The sequence below is a fragment of the Dermacentor variabilis genome, chromosome 9, assembly GCF_050947875.1.
Source record: "Dermacentor variabilis isolate Ectoservices chromosome 9, ASM5094787v1, whole genome shotgun sequence".
Classification (NCBI taxonomy): Eukaryota; Metazoa; Arthropoda; class Arachnida; order Ixodida; family Ixodidae; genus Dermacentor; species Dermacentor variabilis.
This window is the reverse complement of record NC_134576.1, coordinates 147,020,151-147,042,409: the sequence shown is the minus strand read 5'-3', so window position 1 is coordinate 147,042,409 and position 22,259 is coordinate 147,020,151. Positions and strand designations below refer to the sequence as shown.

General features: G+C 44.3%; 1 protein-coding gene and 1 pseudogene across 6 annotated transcripts in view; both read left to right on the top strand.

Moving 5' to 3' along the window:
- LOC142557785 (copine-8-like) overlaps positions 1 to 22,259 on the top strand; it is a 54,429-nt gene that overhangs the window by 12,209 nt on the left and 19,961 nt on the right. For 3 of the 6 annotated variants that reach the window (XM_075669899.1, XM_075669898.1, XM_075669895.1), the window contains exons 2-11: positions 1,673 to 1,760; positions 1,816 to 1,919; positions 2,581 to 2,620; positions 9,871 to 9,947; positions 11,307 to 11,338; positions 11,407 to 11,435; positions 12,555 to 12,805; positions 12,870 to 12,957; positions 17,094 to 17,147; positions 17,299 to 17,360. In XM_075669899.1, coding sequence (XP_075526014.1) covers positions 1,713 to 1,760; positions 1,816 to 1,919; positions 2,581 to 2,620; positions 9,871 to 9,947; positions 11,307 to 11,338; positions 11,407 to 11,435; positions 12,555 to 12,805; positions 12,870 to 12,957; positions 17,094 to 17,147; positions 17,299 to 17,360 — 785 coding nt within the window. In that variant the 5' untranslated portion in view covers positions 1,673 to 1,712. The remainder of the gene's footprint in view (positions 1 to 1,672; positions 1,761 to 1,815; positions 1,920 to 2,580; positions 2,621 to 9,870; positions 9,948 to 11,306; positions 11,339 to 11,406; positions 11,436 to 12,554; positions 12,806 to 12,869; positions 12,958 to 17,093; positions 17,148 to 17,298; positions 17,361 to 22,259) is intronic. The other 3 variants (XM_075669900.1, XM_075669901.1, XM_075669897.1) reach the window with 2 other exon arrangements.
- Positions 7,508 to 9,719, top strand: LOC142557912 (uncharacterized; annotated as a pseudogene).

Sequence of the window (22,259 nt, the reverse complement as noted above, 5' to 3'; positions counted from 1 at the left end):
CTCTCGTCCGGGCTGTCACGAAATTTCGTCCTTACCTATATAGATGGCCGTTTGTGGTCATAACAGACCACCATGTGCTCTGCTAGCTCTCAACACTTAAACACCCCACAGGGAGGTTTGGCCATTGGGCATTACGATTTGTGGGGGCTCCACTCTGCGTGCGGCTAGGGCTGAAGGCGAGCTCCGGATCTAGCCCCACGAAGTTGCTTCGTGGTACTCCCAACCCGTAGCGCGGGAATCACGACTACGCCGGGTTCGAACGAATAAGGCAACCACCGGTGTCAACGGTACTAACGTTTATTGCTATTAGCAATAGCGAACACTCACAGAGGGACGTCCTCTCAGTAATAGTAGTAAATAGGCTTGCCTCGTTGTCTGGGTGGGTCAGACAAACGAGGTCACTCATGGGATGTGGCAGGTGCTTTCGTCCAGGCGGTCCAGGTGTCGGCGTCCCAAGAGAGAGCGTCTCCCCCGGTGGCGCGCTTTTATGCCTTTTTACCTTTTTGCAAGGGGAAGTCCTCCTCGCCCGCTGGATACGTTTCCCTTTCCCGTGAGCCGCGTGGGGGGAGAGGGGTACGCATGTCACAAGAGCGACGGAGAAAGGGAGGGTGCGTAGTGCCTCTCTCTCTTGTCTACGCCGGCCCGACCTGTCCGCCATGTGCGAACGGGACGACGCGGGTACGTGGGAGGAAATGGAGGCGGGTGCTCCCCACAGATTACAGGAGTACACGTTCTCAGTTGCGTACAAATCTGGCAAGTTATACACTGGCAGCGACTGCCTATCTCATCACCCCGTTGAACTATCCGACTTCACTGATACAGACCCCGACACCTACGTCCTGGCATTCACAGACTTCATTCATGTGGCCGATGAACAACGTAGAGATCCATAGTTGCTCTCTCTTATTGACCGTCTGCAATCCGGCACCCTCGACTCCTCATTCAACATGTGCTTGCTTCAGGATAGCGTTCTTTACCGTCGCAACATGCACCCGAATGGCACAGAACTCCTGCTAGTTGTCCCGCGTCATCTACGCAGAGATGTCCTCATCCAGTTTCATGACTCCCCAACTTCCGGGCACTTAGGCGTCTCCAGAACTTATGATCGCATATAACGTTTCTTCTGGAAGGGCCTTTATCGTTTCATTTGCTGCTGCGTAACATGTTATGACCTGTGTCAGCACTGCAAGAAATATGCAACTCAACTTACTGGTGTCCTTCAGCCAATTGACATTCCTACCAAACTGTTCTATCGAGCGGGCCTGGACTTGCTAGGCCCCTTTCCAATTTCCACGAAAGGCAACAAATGGATTGCAGTCGCTACAGATAATACCACACGTACGTTTCCCGCCTCAAGCGTTACAACTGTGATAACCCATTTTGACCACAACCAGCACCAGGATGGTGCTTCACCAGCCGGGGATAATGTCACGAACAGTGGTGAAGGCAGACATAGTGGGGCTGGATCAGACTCTCTTCTGTCAAACTGAAGGAGCTGCTAAAACATGTGTGCCCTGTGCAGTCTTGACTAGCCAAATGCTAGCCGAGTACTGTCGAGTGAATACTCCCCATAAGAATTTTATGAGTATTAGTTGCACTACAACATAAATTTTATGCTAGAAGAGAGGAATTGGGTAGGCACTGTGGCCTTAAATTAGCCTCTTCCTTGCAGACATCTCAAGCAGAAGGATCTCCTCTCGAAGTCCGACCCTATGTGTGTTTTGTTCATGCGGACCTGTGACACTGACCAGTGGTTGGAGGTAAGTAGAGCCAGCGGTGATGACTGTAGGAAGCTACTGACCATTCTGTTTCCAGGTTGGGCGCACGGAAACGGTATGCGACACGCTCGACCCAAACTTTGTGACCAAGTTTCTAGTGGACTACTACTTTGAAGAACGCCAGCAGCTCATGTTTAAAATGTAAGAGCTTGTTTGTCTATATATTTATTTTGCTTGCTTGGGAAAGTTAAAAATTTGGAGGATGCTTAAGCTTCGCCTGTAAGAGTGATACACATTAGCTTTCTAAGACCCCTGACTGCTTCTCATGCTTCCCAGCAACTGCAGCTTATGCAACTGTTCTGTTAACCGGGAAACACTGGTAGTGAATGCTATGCATGAAGTCGACCTATCTCATAAAAATGCGGCCTCTTGCGTGGCCCGGACCCGGAGGTGGTGCACAGCCATGCCAAAAACATTACATCATTTTCAGATTTCTTTTATTGTTTAGCACTTTTAGTATTTCAGTCTGAGAAGATTTAACATAAAAGGCAACTGCTGTCGATGTCTTGTTTCATGACATTTGTTTGTGGGCTGTCATTCTCAAAGCTCCGAGGAATAACTTTGCCAAGAATGTAAGACAAGGTATGAGCAACTTTAGTGATAAAATGGTGTGGCAACATAACCCGCATATACCGCATGTCATATAGCAAGGTGTGGCATATACACATACCTAAATATATACGCTAATTTTCGCCCATGGGGATTCCTGCACCGGAGTCGGACACCAGATTTTCTGTGACATGGGGCCCTTAATTCTATCGCATTAAAATTGCTAGACTTGTCTTTCATCTTCTTGGTGCAGGTACGACGTTGACAGCAAGAGCGTGAATCTCCAGAATCATGTGAGTGCCCAATTAAAGACATAGCATTATATAAGTTATTCAGGCTTGTTTAGTGCTGTAATGATTGAAAAAAACACAGTTTGCATGTGAATATTTGTCCGAGTACTCAAGCCCGTCAGTGTTACACACATTTGTTTTTTTTTACACCTTTGCATTCAACCAGTAACATTTCCTTTCTTTACTGCTCCTGACATGCTGTGAGATTAGCTAGATTTTATGCTACATTACCATTAACGTACAAGCAGTGGCAATGTTAACCTCTTTTGAGTGACATGTGCCTTAGAAAGAAAGTTTGTTCATTAATGCTTGAAGGTGAAGCACTTCAGAACAGCAGCTCCAACATTTGCATGGGCATGTCTTCTGTGTTTTCCTTCTTGAAAAAGCAGCATTTTCTTGAGGACTTCATACCGGCTGTTTCAGCAAACACTTCAAAAATAAAAAAGAAAAGAATTCCCTGTGGCATATAGCACAATTTTAGTCCATGTGCTGGTCTGCTCGAAGAGGTGGACATTACTTGCACAAAAAATTGCAATGCATAATCGACTAATTAACAAAAATTCATAAATTAGCTTTTAACTAATTACCTTATTTATTTATTTGTATTACCCTTAAGGCTAGGGGGCATTGCAGAGGGGAGTGGTATGAACAGTTTCAAAAGGTTACAAGAATGCAGTATGTTACAGTAAAAAAAAAGAAATAATCATTGCTGATATTATACAATGTTAGCTAAGGTACAAATGAAATGAACATAAAGTCAGGTTAGGAAGACTAGACAGTAATAATGTTTGGTGAATACAAAATAGCTGCTACTTATACAATATTAGCTAGTGCTACTTTAAAGGCATTGTTATCAGTACTAGTAACAATGTCTGGAGGAAGATGGTTCCATTCCTGAGATGTTCACGGAAGAAATGACTGAAAAAGACTTTTGGTGTGGCACAATACAAACCCTACTTTGAGAGAATGATCAATGCGATGAGAAACATACGTTGGTGGCGTAATTAAATCATTTCGTAGCACGGGATGATAGTATAATTTATGAAACAGAGCTTGACAGGATATATTACGGCGAGAAGCTAATGGCGGTAAGTTGAGGTTATTTTTAATAGTGCTTATGCTTGCAGTTCTATTATAGATAGAAAGAATGAATGGCATATATTGCAATTTACAAATTCTAACCAGGCAGTTCGCAAGGCAGGTCCGCTTGAAACAATATCTCAGGATGACACCAGTTTCAAAATATTAATTTCTGAACCTTGCGGAGAAATGTATTGGCGTCCCAGTTACTATTGTGCTTCAACACACAAAACAATGTTTTGTTAAAGGGCCCCTCGCCAGGCCCCATAGCAAATTTTGGTGATATGCTGCAAGTTGTTACATGTCTTCTAGGGAGTGTTCTGCCACAAAAATTTTTCAAATCGGCTCATTAATAGCTAAGATAGAAATATTTCAGTGCCCGTGATTTAAGCAAGCAAACTCCACTGCCAAGCAAGACACTCTCTCCATTCGCCCCGCCTAGCCTTCGCAAGCGAAATTCCTTCCCTGCGTTCTCCCATACCGGACCTCAAGGATTGCGTGACACACTTCACAGGCCCCGACTTCATTCTTTTTTTTAATCTTTTTTTTTTCGGCGCTACGCACTTCCGCTGACAGCATTGCGCATGAGCTGTTGTCCCGTTCATGCAGTGCATGATTTTGCGCATTGTGCACAAGGTCACATGACTAGCGGTATAATTCAGTGCTCCATGAATACAGAGGCAGAACAAGTGGATCACAGAGCATGATCACGCGCTGCAACACAGTAGAAAATGGCATAGTTACGTTACCTGCGCACATGACTGCACGACTGTGGGAACAAGCAGATGAAGCGGAAGTACATCTCTGTTGCTTTGGTGCAAAGTAAAACAAAAAACATGCAGACATTCCGTTTGTGTTTTATTATTTCTGTAAACTTCAATTTCAATTCATCAATTCAAGCAACAGATCACACAAATAACAGATGGTGCCTTGAATAATTTTCGAAGTCGCGCGTCACCACGAGCGACGTCACACTGCAGACCCAAGTACGTAGGCGCAGGGACGCGAGTATGTCACCGTCCAGCTTGTAGCGCAGCGGCCATGAGGAGAAGGGAAAACAGTGTTCAAATTGAAATTTCAGACCATTCTGTGGCGTGTATTCACGTAATACTTTGCAAACACAATCGTTGGCGCACATTGTATGCTCTGCACTTGTCAGCTCAAAATGGCCACACCTGGTAAGGGGCCCTTTAAGAAAGTAAGTGGTATGACAGTGGATTTTTATAGCAAGTTTGCCGGCACATATCTCGTAAGTGGTGTCATCCACACATATCCAATAGTTTCTCTTCAAGTGGATATGCCTTGCAGTCTTACTCGCTAGAATATGTAAATTGGAATATATGCCATAATGTAATTAGTTAAAAACCTAATTAGTGAATTTTGTTAATTATGATCAATCATGTATTTCAATTTTTTGCACGTAATGTCTGCCTCATCGTTGTAGACCAGCTCATGGACCAGGATTGTGCAATCTGCCACAGGCAATTTTTTAAAAATTTGGAAGTGTTCACTGAAACACCCTGTAATACCTCCTGATGGTGCTGATGTGTCAACCTTTGTTTAAAAGTTTTGTCTCGTCAGGCCAGGTATTCAAGTCAGCGTTGCACACACTGAAGTTGAAATGATGTGAGTTTGTTTAACCAGTGTCATATTCAAATGCAGCAGGGATCTTGCTCTTGCTCAGCAGGGACAAAGGAACGACAACACAGTAGTGCAGACAATCACAAGGGCATTTATTGCGCCTTTTATGCACCAATCTATAGCCAGCCAAATTATTACCGATAGAACATGCCGATGGTCGCACGACAAATCGAGCAAGGCCGACTCACCATGACTGGATAGCGAGCGAATATGTTTGCCCATATGCAAGACACGGACGTCTGATCGTTCACATGTCATCATCATCATCGGCCTGGTTATGCCCACTGCAGGGCAAAGGCCTCTCCCATACTTCTCCAACTACCCCGGTCACATACTAATTGTGGCCATGTTGTCCCTGCAAACTTCTTAATCTCATCCGCCCACCTAACTTTCTGCTGCCGTTGCTATGCTTCCGTTCTCTTGGAATTCAGTCTGTAACCCTTAATGACCGTCGGTTATCTTCCCTCCTCTTTACATGTCCTGCCCATGCCCATTTCTTTTTCTTGATTTCAACTAAGATGTCATTAACTCGCGTTTGTTCCCTCATCCAATCTGCTTTTTTCTTATCCCTTAACGTTACACCTACCATTCTTCTTTCCATAGCTCGTTGAGTCGTCCTCAATTTAAGTAGAACCCTTTTCGTAAGCCTCCAGGTTTCTGCCCCGTACGTGAGTACTGGTAAGACACGGCTGTTATACACTTATCTCTTGAGGGATAATGGCAACCTGCTGTTCATTAATTTTTAGACCCACTCTTCTGCTTTGCCTCTCCAGGTCAGTGAGCATGCATTGCAATTGGTCCCCCGAGTTACTAAGCAAGGCAATATCATCAGCGAATCACAAGTTCCTAAGGTACTCTCTGTTAAATCTTATCCCCAATTCTTCCCAATCCAGGTCTCTGAATACCTCCTGTAAACACGCTGTGAATAGCATTGGAGATAAAGTATCTCTCTGCCTAACACCTTTCTTTATTGGGCTTTTGTTGCTTTCTTTATGGAGGACTACGGTGGCTGTGGAGCCACTATAGATATCTTTCAGTATTTTTACATATGGCTCGTCTACACCCTGATTCCATAATGCCTCCATGACTTCTGAGGTTTCCACTGAATCAAACGCTTTCTGATAATCATTGAAAGCTATATATAAGGGTTGGTTATATTCAGCACATTTCTCTATCAGCTGATTGATAGTGTGAATATGGTCTATTGTTGAGTAGCCTTTACGGAACCCTGCCTGTTCCTTTGGTTGACAGAAGTCTAAGGTGTTCCTGATTCTATTTGCGATTACCTTAATAAATACTTTGTAGGCAACGGACAGAAAGCTGATTGGTCTATAATTTTTCAAGTCTTTGGCATCCCCTTTCTTATGGATTAGGATTATGTTAGCGTTCTTCCAAGATTCCGGTACGCTCGAGGTCATGAGGCATTGCGTACACAGGGTGGCCAGTTTTTCTAGAATAATCTGCCCACGATCCTTCAACAAATCTGCTGTTACCTGATCCTCCCCAGCTGCCTTCCCCCTTTGCATAGCTCCCAAGGCTTTCTTTACTTCTTCCGCCGTTACTTGTGGGATTTCAAATTCCTCTAGGCTATTCTCTCTTCTATTATCGTCGTGGGTGCCACTGGTACTGTATAAATCTCTATAGAACTCCTCAGCCACTTGAATGATCTCATCCATATTAGTATTGATATTGCCGGCGTTGTCTCTTAACGCATACATCTGATTCTTGCCTATTCTTAGTTTCTTCTTCCCTGCTTTTAAGCTTCCTCCGTTCCTGAGAGCATGTTCAAGTCTATCCATATTATACTTTCTTGTGTCAGCTGTCTTACGCTTTCTGATTAACTTGGAAAGTTCTGCCAGTTCTGTTCTGGCTGTAGCGTTCACATGTGTGGTCATGTAAACAGTGGCGCATTCGCATGATTGTGTTCGTCCATTCCGGTGTTGTGCTCTTCAGCCTTTCTCGGGACGGTCCCAACAAGTGTGGAGCGGCGCACATGCAGAAGGTCCACGCCATTTGTCAGCCCCAAGTCCAAGAGGAAGAAGCTACTCCCTGTCGCGCCTGAGTAACCTCGTTGTTAGGTGGCGTTAGCGGGGCTACGCTCGGGGGGGCGGGGGTCGGGGGGGTGCGAGGTATCTGAGCCTATAGAGGTATAGTGGGGGCTTAGGCAAGGGTGCCTGCTGTCACCTTTGTTGTTCATGTTGTACCTGCAAGGATTAGAGACCAAATTAGAGAGGAGCACACTTGGCTTCAACCTTTCTTTTTCAAGCAAGGAAAATGGATTGAACAGTCATTACTAGAACTGATGTATGCGGGTGGTATAGTACTAATGGCAGACAACAAGGAACATTTGAAGAGTTTTGTGGATATCTGCAGTAAAGAGGGCGATAGATTAGGTTTAAAGTTCAGTAATGAAAAATTGCCAGTTATCATTTTTAATGATAGTCAGGGTAGCGAGCATAGGATACAGGAGGTTATGCTAGAGGTAATGGATAAGTGCAAATATCTTGGCGTGTGGATAAACAGTGGGGCTGTGTACCTATTGAAACATGAAAAATATCGAACGACTAAAGGTAGCAGGAATCCAGCTGTGATGAAAAATAGGGCACTGTGGAATTACAATAGGTACGAAGTGGTGAAAGGGATTTAGAAAGGGATGATGGTTCCTAGTCTGACTTTCGGCAATGCAGTCCTGCGTATGAGATCTGAGGTTCAAGCAAGGTTGGAAATTAAGCGACGAGGAGTAAGTAGGCTTGCTTTGGGAGCACACAAACATTCACCAAATCAGGGGGTACAGAGTGACATGGGATGGACATCATTCGAGGGCAGGAAAGCTAGCAGCTAGATAGAATTTGAGGAGCGATTGAGAGAAATGCCAAGAAAGCAGTGGGCAAGGAAAATTTTCCGTTACTTGTACATAAGGAATGTTAACACAAAATGGAGGAAGCGAACCAGAAAATTTTCAAGGGAATGTTTGAACAGCAGCAGGGAGGCAAACGAAGAAACATCGGTTAAGAAAGAGGTTAAAGAAACAGAGTGGGGTCTGTAGAAAACAGGGATGCAGACGAAATCGGCACTTGGAACATATAGAACTTTCAAGCAGGAAATTGCCAGAGAAAATATCTATGATAATTCTAAGGGAAGCTCTTTGTTGTTTGAAGCTAGGATGGGAGTACTGCGGACTAAGACGTACCGAGTCAAGCACCAAGGGATAGACATGTTATGCGGTGCACGTGGAGTGAAAGAGGAAACAGCTGAACGGCTGATGCTTTTCTGTAAATAGTTTAACCCTACAGCTCAAAGCAACGGGGCAGATTTTTTCAAAGCATCGAGGTTTAGGGGCAGTGGAGGCAAAATAGACTTCAAGCAGGCAGAAATAACCAAACCATTATTATCTGATTGATGGCTAAAATCAAGGAAGGCAAGAGTGAGATTTCACCTTCCACTAAATATATTACTAGTTATGGCTAGGTGGTGTAAGCTACCGCCCTATTTAAAGGGTTTAAAGGGTTGGATGTCCATCCATCCATCTATCCATACCCACCCACCCATTAGCTACGGGGGGAAAGCCAGTTTACAGGAAACGAGAGCCATGTGGGGAAAACAATATCAGGGGATGCATGAAAGTTGTGTGTCCCAACAGCCCACAGCGTGTCACCTGTTAGTACCTGAGCTGGTTTTAACCTCATACTCCCAGAATTTTTCACTTTAAAGAAAAACATTTGAATCACTTTTAAAAGTACTTGTATGCGAGACTGGAGCACGAAAAATTAGTTTTACACTATTTGCAACCCAAGCGTGAAAAATGTGAGCTTAACAAAGTGAAGCAAACATCCAGTGTGGAACAGTGTCTCCATATATCTGTGCACTTTTACATGGTGTGTTCTTTGACATTTACCCGCCATGGTTGCTCAGTGGCTATGGTGTTGGGCTGCTGAGCATGAGGTTGTGGGATCGAATCCCGGTCACCGCGGCCGCATTTCGGTGGGGGTGAAATGTGAAAACACCTGTGTACTTAGATTTAGGTGCACGTTAAAGAACCCCAGGTGGTCAAAATTTCTGGAGTCCTCCACTACGGCGTGCCTCATAATCAGAAAGTGGTTTTGGCACGTAGAACCCCATAATTTAATTTTAATTCTTTGACATTGATAGCGAGCCATCTCATGCCTTATGGCAGCCTTTAAAGTAGTTACTATTGCAGCGCTAATCACTGCTATTTGTGCCCCAGAATGCATGCGGCTGTGGAATTTTTTAATTGTTAAGCCTCCTTGCAAACTCCATGCACAGAGCATTGTGTTCTGGGTTCTGGGTTTTTGTTTGAAAGCTAAATGGGCTGTCAGAATCTATTTTTTTTTCTTTTTTTAAGCATCCTGTTCCTATCTAGTAGCTCAATATTGATAGGCTGTGAAATTATGACAACTGGCTAGCAGAGATTAAGAGCGATACTTGTTAACTACGACAACAGAAAATCAGTTGTGGCATCACCTGGTGGTACAGTTTGCCACATAAACTGTTTCCATGCTTCCATGCGACAGGATTTCCTTGGTCAGGTCGCTTCCACGTTGGGTGAACTGGTTGCCTACCAGGGAAGACAGGTCAAGCTACAGCTGACGTAAGTGTGTTCATATATGCCACCCTGTGTAGTTTACTTATGTGGTAAATCAAGCTCCTCAGTACACAAATATTTCTTTGAGTTGTGACATGTCTGAAATATTTGCACGTGAGGTAATCCAAACCGAAACATTCCTGCAAAAGTTTTTTTGTGGAAGTAAGATCTTGATAGAGGGCTAGTTGGTTCATACTTAGAACTGAGGTTTCACTGTTTCACCTCAGTTCTGTGGAAGCTACAACTATATAATAAGCCGACAGACAAAGGAAAAGCAGGAAGGAAATTAACTGTCTTGTTATTGAACTATAAGACTAATTATGTATTGGGGTAAATATTGCAGTAAACTGATATCCTTCATAAAGCAAAATGTAAATGAAAGCAGAAGAAAAAATTCGGCAACATGTTGCACTTCTGTGCACACTTGGTAATGTGCCGTCTGGCATCGTTGCATTGCTGCTTTCGCAGTTCGGCTTCCTCGGCTCGTTTTGACACTTAGCTGTGACTTCGCATACTCATATAGTGGGGACAGACTCACGGCAACGACGTTTCTCTTTTACTTTATGTTGCATCCTCTCAGCAGGGGATTGAAACCTACGCTGTTCTGTGTGTTGTATGGGTGATTTCAATTAATGTATGCACTGTTCGCTTCACTTTGCTGAGCGCTTGTAGCCTCAGCCTTAACTGGGTTATGAGCCATTGGATGTTTTGCTTGCTTACGGGGGTATGAGCCATTGAGAAGGTGAGGTGGTTTTTTTGTACCGCTCGACTAGACGTCACATTTCTGTACATGCATGTGTGACTCCAATGAATGTATACACCGTACACTTCTTTTTGATGAGTGCTTGTCGCCTCTGCATTACGGGAGGGATGAGCGATTGCAAATTTGCTTGCTTATAGGTATGAGCCGTTGCTGATGATGGTAGTTTGTGTACTATTGGACTGGACATTGTGTTGAGGGGTTGAGCCACTTAAGGCTTTTGCCTTAATATAAATTGTGCCTCCAGTAGGAACGGAACTCATTACCTCAGCGTAAAGCATGTGGAAGTTGTGGGCATGGCAAAGCACACAACTCTGATATTTGTAAATCTATATAATATAGCCTGCTTTTCAATCAGGCTGTATTTTTGTGCTTTGGTAGATCAGCTAAATAAAGGAGCAGCATAGAGATAGGACAAATGCAAGGGACAGACCCTGTTTTCTATTCAGCAATGATAATCTACTGCCCCGACTATGTTTATACATTCTTCTATAGTTGATGCAACACTGTTGCCGAATCTCTTTAGACACAGAAATAACTGCCTTGCTTGAAGTTTGTTTGTTGCTTGAGTAACCCTTTGAAAGCTATACCTCGTCCAATTTCAGGGGACTTTCTGGTGACTGTGGCACCATCTTATGTGAGTCTAAACCCTAGGGAAGGGCCCAGTAATGTGACCACCAAACGGCTTGCATCTTTTGATTTCAGTAACTGTTGAAGAGGTACTTGACTGCAAGGTAAGCCCGTTTGTTATTTATTTTAATTTTGTTTTATTGTCGCGAGTGGCCGCTAACATTGTGATGCACTGAGTGTAAGTGAATGTCGAGGGAGAAAGCGCAAAATACATAGCACAAGATATAGGCAAGCAGGTATTGGCCAGAATAGATGTATTCCTAATACAGAAACTTTCTTTAAATATTATGCTGCAGTCTATAGTTACAACACAACTACTTGTAACAATTGTTGATTCCAAAATTATGCATTTGCTACTATTTCCTACTAAACTTGTACTACAGTCAAACCCAGACATGCTTTGCTTAAATTTGTATAATAGTTTTATTTTATATATCGAATTCCCTATATATAGAACTTTCTTGGTATCCCTTTCCAATTCGATATCTCCGGGTTCAACTGTAAATGTGGGCAAAATAAGCATGGGTACAACAATATACAGTTGTAAGGATTACATTTTCAAACTTCATTCCTGTTTTGAGTTGCTGGCACATGCAACAAGTTAGGCCACTTCTGGTCGCCACAAAAATAACCAGCTGTCTTTTTAAGTTTGACATAGTGTAATAAATAAATGCATTGCAACCTTAATAAGGCATGATGTGTATTATTAAAGTGCTGCAACAGTGTGATAATTTTGAATTTACTACCACTGAAGTAGGTGAAAGAGATTTGATTTAACCTGATGGATAAGAAATGCAATGTCAGCCCTATTTCCATGGAAGTACACCATGACACTAAACTGTTATCTGGGGGAAAACATGGCATGCTCCCTGCTCTGCACCTTTTTCTTTGCGAGGCATCACATGGGTGCCCATTTGTGCAGGCACTAATGTGGGCTTTCTTCTAAATGTTCCTTGTTCAGTCTCCAAAATACACTTTAATGTGCATCTCTGTGCTCAGTCTGTCTGGAAAATGGAAAACATTGTTACAAAATATGGGCACAGTGGTTAATTTTTAAATTTTTTCCTATTTGTACTCAATGTATTCTTCCCTCTATGTATGGGAGAGTTGGGTAGGGGAGAGCCTGTCAAGTGGACCCATAACACCTATCTGTATGTATGCGTTCACATATCATTAAATAATGTGAACTAGCCATAATTCACTGCCAACTGTTTTTTCCGCAGCGGGTGATTGACATGCAGTGGCAGGGAAAGAAGTTAGACAGCAAGGACTGGTTCGGAAAGTCTGACCCTTTCCTGGAGTTCTGCCGCGTCAGCGAGGACAACAGCTACACGGCTGTGTTCCGCACTGAGGTGGTCAAAAGGAACCTGAACCCAACATGGCGACCCTTTACCATCCAGATGCGTCAGCTGAGTGGCGGTGATGATGACCGGACTCTTCGGGTGGCCTGCTACGACTGGGATCTCGACGGAGGGTGAGTGTCCTCTGCATCCACCTGCCTTATGCTCAGCCTTATTGCACACTGTGCTGCATCCCAGCATGTCTTCCAGCCATGACCTCATCGGGGAGTTCCACACCAACGTGCGCACCCTTTCCCAGGGACCAGGCCCAGCAAATGAGTACAAGGTACGTAGTACCAGGGCTGCCTAGCTTGAAATACGGGGAATGAGGCCCTTAGTAGGATTTTTAGGGTAGCGGATGCAGTGTACACTGGGCATCTTGAGTCAGCTGACTGATGAGCCTAAACAAGTGAAGCATTCAACGTGTTCTACATTTTCTGCTTGCCAACACCTTAACATTATACGGGTGTCACACGATGCACTTTTGATCACGATCAAACCCGATCTGGATTGAATATTTCTGTTGCAATTGGCTCCTTTGTGTAAGCTGCAGGAGGGAGCCAATCATGGTCGAGAATTTCGATTTGGATCGAGCTCGATTGCGATCAAAAGCGGCTGTGTGGCACTAACATCAAATAAAAGCGAGTGAATGTAAATGAAGATATAGAATGCCTGGTAGTTTGCTTCCCATTGAAGAAAAGCAAAATGCATAACAATGGAATAAGCAGCATGAATAACCTGATTCATTTAATAATTTGCATCCATCTAGCAGTGTAGAGTTCAAAAAATTTAGGGATGTTGAATTTACCATTAGCTGCGACATCATATTACCAAGGACATAGCCTCCCGGATTTGATACACTGCTGACCCAGTCGTCCCTGTAATTCCTAAACACTGTTCCACATCAAGTAAAATTAGAACTACTTGTGCGCCTTTATTTCTAGCCATCTGTAAAAAAAAAGGAAATGTTATTTTAGTTATAACATCATTAGTATAGCAATTAATTAGTAATAGGTTTTCCGAGCTGGTCCATTGCTGAGAATTTTATCCTACGAACCATTATAGGCTGTGCATTGTTTCCCATGCTTAAATGTGATTTTCAAAGTATCAAACCTGTTTAGCATATATGATAGATGGGGCTTTACAGGGTTGTACTTAAGTGGAGAGTCACATGGAGGGCGTCAATACATGCTCGTCTCAATATATGCGATGCAGTTAGGCTCTCAAATCGTTTACGTACATGCTCATGGAACCAGTTTATTGGAACCGCTCGCACCTCGGAAGCGAGAGCCAGAAGCGGGGTTTAATGCCCCTTACACGATAGTGCGCACACTCCGCCTCAATTAGAAGTCACCGAGATGTGTTCCAAGCTGATAACGGGCGGTTGCGAATTCGGCACCGGCCGTGCCTTCCTTGTTTTCGAATCATTGGCCGACCTATACCGAACCCATTTGGCGTGTGCGAACGCCAACCCGGACCGCACCGTCCGAAAGTGGTAGCCAGACTCGAGCTTGCTACCTACCAGCCCTACCAGACGACTGTTTCTGACACTTGTGATTGCTGCTTGTTGCAGAAGTTGTGCAGTGACAGGGATGTGAAAAGTGTCACTAGCCTTCAGACTTTGGCTCTAGTTCATTTTGGCACAACTAGACAGGCATTGTAAGAATATGTGAGGTATTAGGGCAAGCTATGCTAAAGCTTGTTACAAAAATCCTAGAGATGGAGAATTTGCTTTCGCCCAGACATTATGATCAAGACAAGATGATCCAAAGTAACGAAAAAAAGCATGTGCCATCCATTTTTTTAAAGCATGATGCATGGTGTGGGAGCATTAGTAAAATCACGAAGAGGAAAGTGGCTGCGGTTTTGACAAGTGCAGCTATGTTTCCTAGCCTTCTTGACTCTGGTTCTGTGCGACAATGTCTTCTTGGCTTTGGGTTGAACACTGCTGTAAAATGTACTATGTGGCTTGCATTGTGCATGCAGTAGAGACCAGGGGAAGATCGTGCAAGCATCTTGCTTTTGGAACACTTATTTTGCCTCCTATGTAGGTGGTGTTCAGTTTGCACTCTCGCCTCACCTGGCTGGTGAACTCTGAGTAAAGCGCAGCACTGACTAATCGGGAGCGCAATGAACATTCAGAATGCAAGATGCTTGTGTGATTTCGTCCCAGCTGTCTCCTTCAGTTTCCAAAGTGGTTGGTTGCCTTGTTCTCAATATGCTATTGAGCAAATGCCAAAGGAGCAAAAGTCACCGATTCAAAAGAAGCCCTTATAGGATTGTTGCATTGCAATTAATTAGAAGGGGATAGTGATCTTGTCTTTCTTTCTGTTTAATAGGTAATGTGATAGAAATGAGCAAGTACAGCATGGCTGCCACTTGGGACCAAGCCCATGACCTGTGCTTGTTTAGTGTGATGCTCGTGCAGTAGCCATATGCTCCAAGAGCGCATGCGCAAATTTAGGTTGCATGAGGCCAATTGTTGAGAGCACACCGTGCATTCACCCACAGTAGTGCAAAACAATTACATGTGCTGGAAGTGTTTTAAATGCAAAGCATTTCTTGGTGAACATTTACCACTTTGACAGTATCTGTCTAGTTGCCTACGTCTTGGCTCTGTCATGGTCGTTTCGTTAACTTGGTGCGTACCAAAATTGGCATAGTAGGACAAGAGTGTATTACGAACATAAATGATAGGTCATGACATGAATATCATGACATGTATGTCATGTAGGTCATGAAACAGCTGCCTACTTCTTGGTGCTCTTATGGTCGTTTCATTAACTTGGTATATATCAAAATAGGCATAGTATCACAAGAGTGTATGACAAACATAAATGATCGGTCACGACATGTGTGTCATGTAGGTCATGAAATAGCTGCCTACGTCTCGGTGCTCTCATGGTCGTTTCATTTACTTGGTATGCACCAAAACTGGCATAGTATGACAAGAGTGCATGACGAACATAAATGATAGGTCATGACATGCATCTCATGCAGGTCATGAAAGAGCCGTCTACGTCTTGATGCTCTCATGGTTGTTTCGTTAACTTGGTATGCTCCCCACACACTGCTTCGCATAACATTGATTCCCACAGAACAAGGGATCTACTGGCGTTTTGAATACAGTGATTTTCTTTTGTTCTTGCTTTTTTTTTTTTTGTACAGCAGTCTTGCAAAAGAGCCCACATTGTGTTTTCTACCAGATCAGCCCAAGCACCACTTTTGAAAAAAGAAGCTTATTCTAGTTAGGTCATCTGGTCATTCTTCACAAATGTCATGAATCCAGTTGGTGAATCAGTCTGTTTCAGGCACAAGCGCTAGATGTTGTTTATGATATCATTGGAGCTGTAGGGTTTTATAGAGAAGGTTCTCGCACAGGAAACCATCAGTACACAGCTGACCTAAGGCATTTTGCACATTCATCAGTGGAAACACGATATTCTGTCATGGTCAGTGTGTTGAAACGGAACAAAAATAAAAACGAAAAAAGAAGGATATTTTTGGCCAGAACAAAAACTTAACTGAAATGTTATTTATTAATTTGGTTTAGAGTGAAACTGAAATATCTTTTATTGGTTTTCGGTTCAAGAGGAAAGTCGGCAATCCTAAACAACCAACATATCCCATGGGTCCACATAAGCGCGTATATCGGGCGAGGTAGTGCGAGCAATAGCCGATCGAGCGCTCCACTAATCTAAGCCTGCCACTTGGTGCACTAGCAGATTGGCATCGTAGCAAAACCCAGCGCTTGCGCACTGAAGAGCTTATCATTTTGTTTTCTATCGGTAGAACGTCTTGTTAGTGAAGTTTTATTGTTTGTTTATGTTCGTTTAAGTTCGTTTTATCAGAACAGCGGTCTCGCACTTCAACGAGTACACTTGATGATGTGCTGCTGCTGAGATCGTGCTCAGTACCTTGACTCAAGGCACTGAGTATGATCTCGAAATTCATAATTTGCTTATTGAGAAAAATAAATACCGTTTTTATTGTTACTTTGCTTTGAAAATTTTTGCATGCAAATCAAAACCATTACGAACCATTACGAATAATTTTTGTTTCGCTTCGAAGCATAACCAGCATGCAACTTTTTTCTGTAGAACAAAGCTAAAACCAGAACGAAAAACATTTTGTTCTGACACCCTGGACACAGTGTCAACTAAAGTGTACTTTTATGTCCAATACAAGACATGCGGCACCATTAACACTTAATGGTGTGGTTTGCCATTTTGCAACTGTCAAGGAGTAATGGCTGGAGTGTAGATGGGACTGTAGCGTAGACGTAACAGGCTGGCGACATCTGGCATAGCAGTGCAATTTTGCTGAGTTAGTGACACAGCAGGATGCCATGACCTTGCAGTGATGTGCATTATATCCAACCTGCTAGAGTCTTTTCTCACACCTGGAAATTGTTTCTTTCAGCTGATTAACAAGAAGAAGCAGGCCAAGAAAAAGAGCTACAAAAACTCTGGTGTGGTGAGTTATTTGTGGCTACAAGATAGGGCACCCATGCAGGGCCGTACCCAGGAATTCTTTTTGGTGGAAGAGGGGGGGGGGGGGGGGGGGGGCATGTGCCCTGGCTGTGCCCCTGCGTCCATGTGTTGAGTTCCATCGTGTGCACTTGCAGGTGAAGCTCATTTCGTTCACAGTCAGGGAGCAGGCCACTTTCCTTGATTACATCCAGGGTGGGTGAGTGCATATGGTTGTACACTTATAGATCAGGAATAGGTGCATGTACTTGTCTGCATGATGTGACTCTGCATGAAACAGAGCAAATCAGAGCCATTTGATTAAGACCTCTCCTCTGACTATGAGTGGGTAACATCGTTGTTATGCTAGTTTTTTCTTGAAAGTTTCAAATTCACCATGCTTGTAAACAAACTTGCTGTCAGGCTGCGTAGTAGGGCCCTCTAGAATTTTGCCTGCTTGAAAGCTCCTGTAATTAAGAGGGAAGTCATTCTTTACTCTCCAGAACTTGCCAAGTGTTCTACAAGAACCCTGCTGCATGAGCAGGCAGAGGTCTTGTTAGTCGCTTAGTGGCTTTCAATTTTTTAAAAAGCATACATGCTTAGGAAATTTGAGGTAGGTATGCCATTATTTTTTTTAAGGGAGCACATGATATCCAAACTCTACTTAGCTCTGCTTACCTATTACAGAGGTTTGTGTGCCTGCTTAGCCAAAAAATGCACCCAGTAATATTTTGGCAGCAGCTGTTCCGAAATTTTCTGTTTTCTGGATCTTCATAGGATGTAAGTTCGTTAATTTTTGCATTTTCTGTCTCTAAGAACCCTTTACAGTGAAGTCTCATTGATACGATCTTCAGGGGAATTGGAAAATAAATTGTATTATCCAAAGCAAGCTCCAAAAAGTAAGAAAATAGGCATAATCAGTGACAAACTCAATAGCAAAGGTTCATATGGAGTCGAATGACAATGCTGCACATAACACCTTATGCAGAGCAGCATCACTTAACGCCACATGAACCGCAGCCAACGTACTTTTATTTAGCAGCATTGACATAGCTCATCAGTTATACACAAAATGCACAAACAAGATGGCTGTCGAGACTAATTCCACCTCTACACGTCAAATCATCTTCTGACTGGTGCCACTCTTGGTTGCACCGGAACAGTATTATCCAATTTCAGGTGAAACTGCAATCGCAATAACTTATGAAAATACATCGCTCCTGTGGGACGTTGACCAGGAAAAGAAAAAGAAACGTATTGACTTTAAAAATCTATTACGCAGTACTGTATCAATGAGATTTTACTGTAATAGTACTGTGTTATGTGTGTCTGTTGTGCTTTACACCAAATAGACATAGTTCTACTTTATATATATATATATATATATATATATATATATATATATATATATATATATATATATATATATATATATATATATATATATATTGCCGCTAGGTGTCACGAGCCAGCGCTGAGAAAGAAGTTGTGACGGGAACGTGCACTCGGCAAGAGACGGGCGCTGAAGTGGAGGCTGAGGATGCCAGCTTCAGTTTTTGCACGCCATCTTGTACAACTGTCTGTCTCGCCAATGCCGGGTACATCTTCAATTGTCTTTTCGTGACAAAATTGGTGGAGGTGTGGGGTACGGTTCATCCGATGCCACAAACCCCTCCTGGTAGCAGGAGTACCAGTCCCATACTAGTGAACACACCTGTTCGCCAGGCCAGCAGGAAAATCCGAGAATTGCCTCTGGAACATGATCATCTCTCTGCAACAAGATCATCTCTCCACAACAAGCTCTTCTCTCCGCAACAACATCGACGCCTTCACAGACCGGTGTGGAAGGAACGTTGACGTCTCTACCGACCATTAGGCAAGGTATGGCCACAACAGCAACTCAGTACCTGCTGCGAAATCTCCGAGTGCCGAAAGTGTTCCACGGGGATATCTTCGAGGATCTAGAAGACTGGTTAGCCCAGTTTGAGTGCGTTGCCGAGATAAACGAATGGAGCGACGCGGCAAAGTTGAGAAACGTCTACTTCAGCTTGGTGGACAGTGCTCGCAATTGGTATGAGGACCGAGAAGGGCTCATCAAATCGTGGCTTGAATTTCGTCGTGCCTTGCTGGAGACATACACCAGTGCTGATTGCCGCAAACGAGCCGAACGGGCACTCCAATCCCTCATTCATGTGCCAAATGAGAGCATGACGTCGTACGTTGAGGATATGACACACCTCTTCCGTCGGGTGGACCCAACCATGTCAGAGAAAAAGAAGCTGCACCATCTAATGCGGGGAGTTAAAGAGCAGCTATTTGCTGGCCTTGTTCGAAGCCCGCCGAAGACAGTGGCTGAATTCTTGACCGAAGCCCCCACGATGGAAAAGATGCTACACCAGCACTCAGCTTTCTATGAAAGGCAATTGAAAGCTACTTCACCTTTGGACCAGCACTCAGCTCCGTATGACAGGCACGCGAATGCTGCTTAACTGATGGATGCGATTGCCTTTGGAAACGTGGACATTCTCTGAGACCTTATCCACTCTGTGGTGCGTGATGAACTTCAACGGCTCAGCTGCTCGCCTCGGCCCACACTGGGTTCCATTTTTGCCCTCGTGAGAAATGAAGTGCAGCAATCTATCCAAGGTCCCGTTCCAAGCAGCACTGCACTGCCTGTGACAGCACAGTTGCAGCGGCCGTCGTATGCGGAAGTTTTGGGGCGAGTCCCTGTCCCTGCTCTGACCAATTTCGTCCCCGCCATGTCTTACGCCGCGTCATACGTCCCACCGCTCCCATCAGTGCAACCGATCCAACATATAGAGGATCGGCACCCGCTCAAAAGGAAATCTGACGTCTGGCGTACCCCAGACAGAAGGCCTCTGTGCTATCACTGTGGAGAAGCCAGCCACGTATACCGTGAGTGCCCACACCACCGCCTCGGACTGCAAGGTTTTGCCACAGATTCAGCAAGGCCCAGATATGGCGAAAGGTCTAGGGAGATCGAAGAATACCTGAACCAGCAGAGTATGGCACTGTTCCCATGGTGGCAGTCGCACTCGCTGTCCCCCAGGCGATCTTCCCCAGCTCATAGAAGCCCTCCAATGGCAGCGCAGGGACGATCACCAAGCCCTCGCCGGGAAAACTAAGAACAACGACCTTCGGGGGCGAGGCCACTGATAATCGCCCTTCCGAAGACCTCCCATTGACGCGAGCACGGTCTATTGAGCACGATTCAACGACAACAGCAGCCAAACTCTGTGACAGACTCTCACTAGACATACCTGCTGTGCTCGACGGCTACCACGTTAGTGCATTATTGGACACAGGTGCCAATTACTCAATCTTGTGCAGAAAACTAGCGATGGAACTTAGAAAAGTTATCACGCTTTGGTCTGGAACGCAAATTTGTACTGCTGGCGGGCATATCGTAACACCGTTGGGCATGTGCACGGTCAGAGTACAAATTCGTTGGTCTACGTTTCCAGCCAGCTGCCTTATACTCCGCGATATTCTCGGGACCTCATCTTGGGCATCGACTTTCTGCGAGAGTATGGTGCCATTATAGACCTCCGGAAGAACACAATGACTTTTTCGACAGAAAGAGCAGCGAACAGCCGCGACATTTGCTGACGTAATACGCTTCGGGTTTACGCCGCCAGTGTAACTTTACCACAACATGCAAGTGTCATGGTAGTGGTCGTATGCGACAATCTGCGTGACGGCGAAGCAGTTGCAGAGGGCAATTCCTCTCTTATGCTGACTCATGATGTATGTGCAGCCCGCAGTCTCATTATGCTTCAAACGTTCTGTGCTCCTCCTGACGAATTTCACCCAGGAACATCGGCACCTATTTTGTCGTAGTACTATCGCTTTCGCTGAGCCCATAGCAGACGTTGCTGAATGCTTTGCGTCTATGACAAAGGACAACCCAGCTCAGACACTCAGCAATATCAACATCAATTCAGACCTTTCGGAGAAAAGGCAGAAAGCGCTGCGTGAGTTGTACCTGGAGTTGCTACTTCGGTTCAAGGAGTGCTTCACATCTTCTTCTAAGGTATGCCAGACGCCCATGACGAGACACCGAATAATCACGTATGATGATTCTCGTCCCATACGACAACTGCCTTGTCGCGTATCGGTGAAAGAGCGCAACGTGATTAATGCACAAGTGAAATAATTGCTTGACGATGACATCATACAACCATCCCAAAGCCCTTGGTTGTTGCCGGTCGTCCTGGTCAAAAAGAAAGACGGAACGCTTCGGTTCTGCGTTGACTATAGAAAGTTGAAAACGTCACAAAAAAGAGTTTTATCCGCTTCCGCAGATCGATGATTCATTAAATCAAATGTGGCGAACCAGGTATTTTTCATCCATAGATATTAAGAGCGGATATTGGCAAATCAAAGTTGACAAACGATATTGCGAAAAACTGCCTTTGTTACCCCGGATGGACTGTACGAAGTTAAAGTACTTCCTTTCAGCCTGTCTTCTGCACCGGCCACATTCCAGAGAATGATGGACACTGGTCTCACGGGTCTGAAGTGGCACAGTTCTTTAGTACACTTAGATGACGTCGTCGTGTTTGCGGCGACCTTCGGAGATCATCTGAAGCGTTTAGAGGCGGTACTTGAGGCGCTCCGCTCCGCTAATCTCACTCTAAAGCCAGAAAAGTGTCACCTCGGTTACGAAGAGCTGAAGTTTCTCGGGCATGTCGTGAACGCTGATGGCGTTCGGCCTGACCTAGACAAAACATCTGCTGTTGCTGCTTTTCCGACTCTTCATGACAAGAAAGCAGTACGCTGCTTTGATGATGGATATTGTTTTTTGGTGCAAGGGCTAGAAATGGCCAAAGAGCGTCATGACAGTTGGTGATTAATGGCAATGAGAATAGTTGAATGTGTCGGAAATCAAGTGGCTGTATATTGGCCTAAAATATTCGCTGTATATGGTGTAAAATATGTATCTGTTAAAATAATGTCAATGAAAAGTGAGTGCTATGGATGTAAAAATACGTCGTGAAGGATTAGATACTGAAACATGTTAATTTATAGCAGCACTAGTGCCTCTGCAGAGCCCTTCAGCACAAGGGCTGCGAGGCATGTGCTCTGTAAGTGACTG